The sequence below is a fragment of the Onychostoma macrolepis genome, chromosome 20, assembly GCF_012432095.1.
Source record: "Onychostoma macrolepis isolate SWU-2019 chromosome 20, ASM1243209v1, whole genome shotgun sequence".
In the NCBI taxonomy this organism is placed as follows: Eukaryota; Metazoa; Chordata; class Actinopteri; order Cypriniformes; family Cyprinidae; genus Onychostoma; species Onychostoma macrolepis.
The window spans coordinates 19,306,904-19,315,683 of NC_081174.1; the positions used below are offsets into that span (position 1 = coordinate 19,306,904).

Below are 8,780 nucleotides of genomic sequence, written 5' to 3' on the forward strand. Positions count from 1 at the left end.
GTGAACTGCGCTGTATATATTGCAATTACAGTACTAGCAGGCCATTATTCCCTATTGTTCCTTTTTATAGTGCATCATAACATACACTGAAATCTTTCTTTTTCTTTCTCCATCCTCATTTTCAGGATGACCTGGACCCATTTCAGGATCTATTAGAAGAGCAGCAGTATTCAGGAGACGTGTCCCTCCCCAGCCCCAAACACAAATATGCTCCCTGCAAGGAGAGCAAGAAGGAGCTTCTCACGTAAGCATCTGCACTTCTCCTGTTGTTGACCTTGTAGCATGATTTTTTTTTTAATTATTATTGTGTGTTATAAGAAGTTAATAATTCAGCTAGGATACATTAAATTGATCAATATTACACAATATTGACAATATAAGACAATATTACACAAGTTTTTTAATATTATTATTATTATTCATAAAAGAATCCTGAAAAAAAAAACACAAGCACCATGTCAGCATATTAGAATGATTTCTGAAGGATCATGTGACACCAAAGACTGGAGTAAAAATCACATAAATAAATTACGTTTTAAAATATTTTCAAATAAAAATATATAGAAATATTGATCAAATAAATGCAGCCTTGGTGAACATAAAGACTTCTTTCAAATTTAACAGTTTGTTTTAACAGTTTGACTAAATGAAACCCTGGCTGCTAAAATGATTTTAATTTATTATTAAAGTTGTGCACTCTGTAGTTTTTTATTTATATTGTGCTGCATATCATTCTGGGCTTAGTATATAAGCAAAAGCTTTTATTAATGTATGGCATTTGTAAAAATGCACTATTGGCAGACAGCCGTGATAAATGAATTCAAGATCAAGTCAGTATTATTGGGCTGGTCATATAATCTTAGCATCCATGTGCAATAAAACAGCTTTTCTTAGGCTACTATTAAAAGTGTACATGATTTTAAACTTATTTTTTCAAAAGTACAATTCATTTATTTGCATATAAAACTTTTTAATGATAAAAGTGACCCTGAGTTCACCTTAGTAGCTTTAATAATGCAGCTGTTCTAGTAAACCATGCCTCATGCTTCTAAAAAATCTTCCCTCAAGGCTATCAAGCTGCCAACTGGCTGACAAGGGCATGCGTGGTATGATGACATCTAACTCCCAGGATCTGAAGTAAGCCCTCGCGCTCTCGTGTTTACACGGCACCTCAGTTGACCCTCAAAATGAGGTCTGTCTGAGGTTACGCTAATCTGTTTCATGTTTTCATTGCTTGCAGGTGTCCCACTCCTGGCTGTGATGGCTCTGGGCATATCACAGGCAACTACGCCTCACACAGAAGGTGAAGACTCACAAATATGCGCATTAAAAATTTGATTTAATACTTCACGTAATGTTTTGGCCACCCGTGGATTCAAAGAAGTGCAATGAGAAGCCCTTGGCATTTTTTGGTAAATGTGTTTCTTGCTCTGAAGTCTGTCAGGTTGTCCCCGGGCAAAGAAGAGTGGTATTAAAATAATGCACAGTAAGGAGGACAAGGATGACCAGGAGCCAATCAGGTGCATTTTTAAAATTCCTTCAGCTATCAAAAGTTGAATTTTGCTTGTTGTAACTTACAGGAGAACTAAGGTTAAAATCAGCCAGTTATTGAGGACAATTGCTGAAGGAACTTCACTATGTGTGTGTGAACTCGTCTCTGCTGTGCCCAATGTCTTTAGGTGTCCTGTGCCAGGCTGTGATGGCCAGGGTCATGTGACAGGGAAGTATGCATCCCACCGCAGTGCATCCGGCTGCCCGCTGGCCGCCAAGCGTCAGAAAGATGGTTATGTGAACGGAGCGCCTTTCTCCTGGAAGTCTGGCAAGACAGACGGCATGACCTGCCCCACCCCAGGCTGCGATGGCTCAGGCCACGTCAGTGGCAGCTTTCTCACCCACCGGAGGTACATGAGCATGTGTGTGAGCATTTCTTAGCTAAGCCACTATTTAGCTAGAAATCATTTTCTTAATCAGTATTTTTGCATTCATTCCAATAAAACTATCAAAACATCTTAAAACATGATATATTTAATTGAGAAGTAGAATTATTAACAGTGTTGTTATTATTATTATTATTTTTTAAAAATTGGAAATTGATATAAATCTCAAATAAAACAAAATATAAATATTAGTAAATAAAAACTTGAATGAAAACTAGATATGTTGCTTTGGCAACTAACTGAAATAAATAAGTTTAAAATATTAAAATACCTTAAATGGGCACATGACAAAATTAATACAACTTTAAAAATTAAAATGAAAACCGAAAATATAAAAATAAAAGCTACATTCAAAATATTAATAAATACTATAATAGTATATAAACAACATAATATATTAATAAAATAACAGTGAATATTCAGACAAATAATATTTATTTTTGTACCCTAATGGAATTTTTTCTTCTTATTTTAAGGGTTAACCTTTTTAAGGTTAAGGGTTTTTTAAGTTTATGGTTAAAACAATAAAAGCAATTAGCCAGTGGAGTAATAAAAATAATATTCAAGATTTATTAGCATAAAATTGTGCTGGTAAATGTTGTTTTAGGATGTTTAGATATTTTACTTCAAAACAAGACAAAGATGCAGATTATAAAAATTACATTTTGCAGTGTGTTTGCACTTTTAAATACTTAGAAGCGATAAACATATGTGAATCAGTTAATGTTTTCCTTTAAGCAGTTTTAATGCAGCAGACATATTTCATACATGCAGCCTCAAAGCCAGAGGAAAGGATTTTATTTCCAAAGTAAATTAATTTTAAACAATAAACTAAATGAAAGAATGCACAATTATGTTTTTAACCTTGGAAAATTATGTTAATTTTTTTCACCAGCAGAATGTTTAAATTGGAGAGTTAAAAATTATTATTATTATAATTATTTGGTTTTTTGTTTGTACATCTGCAGTCTGTCCGGTTGTCCCCGTGCTACATCTGCTATGAAGAAGGCAAGGATGACCGGGGTTGAAATGCTCACAATCAAACAAAGAGCAAGTAAAGGTATGTGATTTTTTTTCATTCATTCGTTCATTTTTTTCATTCATTTTACTTGCCGTCAGTGGCATTTTTACAGCGAATTTCCCAATGTTCCCTTCCAGGCATAGAAAATGACGAGGAGATTAAACAACTGGATGAGGAAATCAAAGACCTGAACGAATCGAACAATCAAGTAGAGTCAGACATGATAAAATTAAGGACTCAAGTAAGAGCAGTTGCCATCTCTCACATCAGGCTTTGGCCACGTGTTCAGTCACAGATGTGCATTTGTCTCTCTTTCTCCCTCCTCCCAGATCACCACCATGGAGACTAACCTGAAGTCCATCGAGGAGGAAAACAAGGCCATAGAGCAGCAGAACGACTCGCTGCTGCATGAGCTCGCCAACCTCAGCCAGTCCCTCATCAACAGTCTTGCCAACATCCAGCTTCCACACATGGTAAGAGCCAACAGACTTGAGGCCTCACATGCACTCTTAAAAATAAAGGTTCCAAAACACTTATGCCATAGAAGAACCATTTTGGATTCCCTAAAGAACCTCTCAGTGAACAGTTTTTTTTTCTATAATATCTTAATAGTCTGAAGAACCTTTTTCCATGATAAAGAACCTTTATTTTTAAGAGTGTAAGAGAGTAGTACAAAAGTCAGGATAAAAATGTTTCATAGCTACTTACAATCGTAAAAATCCGAATGAATTCAAAATAGTAATTAAAGTTTGTTAATATATCACCTACAGTAAAATACTTGTTAATCTGCTTAGTATAGTCTTTTAGACTATAGACTGCCTCTTGTTGAAAGCCAGGGCCTGAGTCTGCATTTCAGACACGATCAGTAGGGATGAAATTCCGGTTTCTATTGTTTCTCCCATCTGCTTCTTTATGTCTGTTGTTGAGTTCCTCGCAGTTCCATATGCTTCTGTGCTGAGGTCACTCCCCTTTACCGACCATTGTAGAAAAACAACCTCCACTCCAACAACTGCTTTTCAGTTGAGTAACAACATGGCCGCTGTGGATCAGATTCTCCCACACGATCGAATCACGTACACATTGAGCCGGGGCACGATTGGACAAGCCCCGTTCAAATGTGGCAGCCATGTTAGTAAACAACTGAAACACGTCTTGAATATGGCTCCTGAATTCTCCACCCCCACTGTCGATGGATGCTATTTAGAGTGCGCACGAGGGGTCCTCAAGCTGCACTAACATCAGACGACTGTTGCCTGTTCATGTGTCATGCCGCTCAAGCAGAACTTGGTTGTAAAGTCAAGTATGTCAGTTTTATTGAGACCGCTGACCTCTGGCTTTTAGCCAGGCTAATAGTCTTTTCTCTACACCTCTCCCTTCTGTAGAAACCGATGCCACTGAAAGAGGCCCCTGTTAAAAATTACTGCTGTTTACAGATGCCCCACAGAGTAAGAGATTCATTTTCCATAGTCTAACTTTATCCTTCTCCTCACTATCATTTTCCTCCCCCTAGTCCTCCCCCTTTTGTAACACACAGTACGATGTGTATGCATCACGAAGGTCCATAGAGTGTATCAGTGCCACACATATTGACATAATCCACTTCAGGGAATAGCGATAAGAAAGCTGGGGTTGCAATATGAGCCATATTTATTTTTGGTAGTAAACTCATGTTATTATCGTAAAAACACATTATTTTATCAGGCACAGTGATGCTCATCGATATCTGTCTGCTATTCATGGCGATCTGTTTGATATCACTCGTGAATGCCAGTATTACCTACATACTCATGAGCATGAAACTCACACCAGTGCATGCATACATTATGTATGTGCATTAATTTTTTTGTTATCCATCAGATATATATTTTTAGAAACAATATAGTAGTCTTACGCTTGATTTAGTGACCATTTTAATGTGATTGGTCAAGCCCTGCATTTCAAGAGATGTATTTTCTCTGAAACCCTAGCTTGTATTTAGCTTTAAAGGCAGCTTTGTGGGTTCATTCCTCCCTAAATATATCCTCTTTCCCCTTCCCCTTCTGTCTTAAGCCTTGATTGTGTGTTTGATTGAACGTATTCTGCTTGACTTGTTTTCCAACCTCCAATGATCCCGATCTGTTCCACAGGAGCCGATGAACGAGCAAAACTTTGACACTTATGTGAGCACTTTGACAGATATGTACACTCACCAGGACCAGTACCAGAGCCCGGAGAACAAGGCCCTCTTGGAGAACATAAAGCAAGCGGTTCAAGGCATCCAAGTGTAGCTTTGCGACTGGCTGGTATTGGCCGAGTAACGGGGTCATGTGATCAGAGCGTTAAGAAACAAAAGAAACCCATCATGTAAAAAGTATGGATAACTAGTATGATTTTTTTGCTGCTGTAATTTATTGTATTATTTGGCATTATATATGATTCTGTTATGCTTTTGACAAAAAAATAATACATAACTTATTTGTTGCCTTGCTTTAAGATGACGACTACCAATGGCAAATGTTTTGAGGAACATTCATGTTTTGTACATTTTTCATATGACCTGACATAATGTGATGTACTGTTTATAGCTGCTAATGTATGCACATTTTAGTGTATATGTATTTATTAATTGTAAACAAAAACCATCCATTATTTTAAATCTAAAGAGGTGCAGAGGGGATACATTGAGGGAATGTAAGGGCAATCAGCTTCAATCTGAGCTTCTCTTTATGGAACTAATGGGAACTAATGTGCTGTGCAGGCTGTTCAATGGGTGTACAGTGGTACATTTTTGTGGTTCGATTTTGGGTACATTTTGTAAAAATATTGAGAAACGTTGTCTTTTGGTTCCGAAATCATATTTATAGTGGTCAGTGTGGGCACTCTAATGCAGTATGTGTATTGTTTTTATTTTTGCTTGTTTGTTTTTTCTTCTTCTTTTTTTTCTCTCTAGTTTTAATTCCCAAAATAGATGGAAAAAAATAGAAAAAAAAAAATGTGAATGCAAACATCATGACACGGAAACTCACTGGTGTAAATCCCAAGAAGTATTTCATAACTTTTCAAATATTTTAAAAGTCCATTCTCTAAATGTAACGCCCGGCTGGTTGAGGCCAATAACTACAGAAAATTTCAAGGAGACAATCCAACATTAATTCTTGATTTAATGATCGTAAAATGTTAGTGGTAGTATGATAGAATATCAGCAATATATGATAACGAATCAATCATTTATTTAGATATGGGATGCAAAAGTTTGGGTATATGCAATTTCTTATTCTTACCATAGTAGAAAGCTGATGAATCTTTTTACTAAATGTAAAGTATTAAGTTTTATATAAATCTTTTAATACAGTCATGTTTTAGGGTTTAAACATGGGTGATCAAGTCCAAAAGGATGAATGCATTATGATTTCACATTTCTCATGTTCGATTTTGCACAGGGACACCTTTGTTTCCATGTTTTGGTGTTTTTATTTGTTTCAGGAGACCAAGGAGGTGCCCAGACGTTTGAATTGTGGGAAGTTTTTCTTTTTCTTTTGAAGGAAGTAAATCTGTGTGTGAATGTTAGTTTATCAGTGTGCTGGATATACAGGGTTAATGTCACCATCCATACGTCATTGTGTCATAGTAATGGAGCACTTGTCTTGTAGATTTTGTCCAAACAATCATGTAGAGATTCATCTGGTCATGTGTGCACAACAAATACGACTATATCAGCAATGCAAGCTCATTATATTACAATTAGTGAACTCCAATCAGTTATATACAGTATTAAGAGAGATCAGCTTGCATTCTGTGGTAACCTGCAATTCACTTTCATCACTTATTTTTTAAGTTTCTGAGAAATCAGCGGCACTTTAAGCTCTAAGAATTATGGAAATTGAAGCAGGAGGCATTTTTGATCATTAAACGTTAAAACGGCATGGCACGGGTCTAGATTACAGTAGCACGTGGGCAGTTTCGGGTTATTCAGAGGGTGGTTTACTGACATGACCAGTTCATATTACTCCATAGAATCTTAAGGACATGTACAGTTATAGTCTGGGAATCCCCCTTCATCTTCATTTAGTCAAAGCCCATTCAAAGCATCAAGCAAAGTCACAAATAGGGCTGATTTTCAGTGGTGGATTTTAAAGTTGTTTGTATTTATCGAGCATGAGTCGAAACTGTCACAGTGATTTTTAGTGTGAAATGACTCTGGTTGTTGCTGATGCTCTACGTGGGGCTTTGTTTCTGAAATCTATGATTTTGTATTATTATTACGGCTAGCATTATGTTTTCCAAGAGCTCATGCAAATGGTGCTAGTCACTCTTATTTATCGTTCTGTAATATCCAGACATCTCTTCCCCACCCACGGCACATTTCTCTCCGAAAGCTTTGTGTATGCAGCTTATTTCCAAGATAGTACCGCTTTTAACACACTGATAGCAAAATACAATATCCTCTCATTCACTATCATAACTGATTTGACAGGAAAAGGGATTTTAAGCACAATTCCGCTGCTCATTTTCAGTTGGCACATATTGTACTATCTACTTCAAAAGGTTATCTGTGACTATTTAAATAGAAAACTCTATCTATGGTGTCACATGCTTGAATGCAGAATACTTTTCTTATTAATAATTGTGAAATCATCAGGTTACAAGTTTCCATTTCAAATGGATTTTAATTAACCATTTTAAACCAGGATTTTTCTATTAAAAAATAAAGAAAGAAGCATAGCTTTCTTAATGTCTCTTGCTCTCTTCCTCTATCCAGCTCTTTAGCTATCTTTTTCTCTCTTATTTTTTTTTTTTTTCAACCACATGGCATGATTTCTGTTGGTATGATACTTTTTTTGCTCTAAGTGTTTAAGATCACAAGTTGCAGTGATATTTCATTTTGAAATTGTGAAATTTGTACAATTTTTATCATGCTGGTGTTGACATCTCTTACTCAATAAAACTTGTGTTGCCACATTACATGTCCCTATTATTCAACATATGTTCGCAATGACTTTTTAAAAATTATATTACATCATTATCTGATTTGCATCAAGGTCTATGATACCTGGAGTTAAAAAAAAAATGCATTAATCTCAGTGGCAGTTGCCTGGAAGTACAGTATGTGACCTGAAGGCTATCATCTTTGCTCATGGGCGTTCATGTCATGTGACTGATCATGTGTCAAAGGCAGCAGAGAAAGAAAAATTTGTCATTACAGTCCATTACAAAATAGCCCTGCAGAAATTATATGTTTCGCTGGCAAAACATCTATAATAAAATAATAAAATACTAAAGATTTTTATGATGCTTGGAAATGTTTATTTTGTCAGAATACTCAAATGCTTTAGAATAGCCCTTAATGACAAAACAGGCCTTTTGCCATCATGATGATACTAAACCAGTTATATATCTTATTAATTCTCTTACCACCATGTACTGTATATAAGTCTAGATATAATTTGATAGTCTGGCATACCCTTCATGGAGATTTTATAGAAATAGAAATGACAAATTACAACACTGGCGTATAGAAGAGTAGAAGGTACCTTTACGAAAATTAACCATGACTTTACTACAAATGAAACCAAAAAAATATGGTTACTATAGTTAAACCATGGTAACCACAAATTAACCATGGTTTTGCTACACTAACCATAGTTTAACCATGGTATTTGTAGTAAAACTGTGGTTATACAAATAGCAATCAATACGCCAAAAAAACATGGTTACTACTAGACTTTTACTACAATAAAACCATGGTTAATTTTCGGGACCTACATAACAGGAATGACCCAAATATGTAATTTTGCCCTCTTATAGTAAAATACAAAGACATAGGCCTACTTTGTATTTTATGT

The 8,780-nt window shown here is 35.8% G+C and overlaps 1 protein-coding gene across 8 annotated transcripts in view; it reads left to right on the plus strand.

Annotated features, from left to right (window-relative positions):
• Positions 1 to 7,897, plus strand: part of myt1la (myelin transcription factor 1-like, a) — a 61,708-nt gene extending 53,811 nt beyond the window's left edge. For 3 of the 8 annotated variants that reach the window (XM_058756811.1, XM_058756813.1, XM_058756814.1), the window contains exons 14-23: positions 126 to 244; positions 1,069 to 1,137; positions 1,241 to 1,303; positions 1,437 to 1,520; positions 1,680 to 1,913; positions 2,906 to 2,997; positions 3,096 to 3,199; positions 3,288 to 3,431; positions 4,341 to 4,403; positions 5,085 to 7,897. In XM_058756811.1, the coding sequence (XP_058612794.1) occupies positions 126 to 244; positions 1,069 to 1,137; positions 1,241 to 1,303; positions 1,437 to 1,520; positions 1,680 to 1,913; positions 2,906 to 2,997; positions 3,096 to 3,199; positions 3,288 to 3,431; positions 4,341 to 4,403; positions 5,085 to 5,225 (1,113 nt within the window). In that variant the 3' untranslated portion in view covers positions 5,226 to 7,897. The remainder of the gene's footprint in view (positions 1 to 125; positions 245 to 1,068; positions 1,138 to 1,240; positions 1,304 to 1,436; positions 1,521 to 1,679; positions 1,914 to 2,905; positions 2,998 to 3,095; positions 3,200 to 3,287; positions 3,432 to 4,340; positions 4,404 to 5,084) is intronic. The other 5 variants (XM_058756812.1, XM_058756815.1, XM_058756818.1 and 2 more) reach the window with 3 other exon arrangements.
• The last annotated feature ends 883 nt before the right edge of the window (positions 7,898 to 8,780 follow it).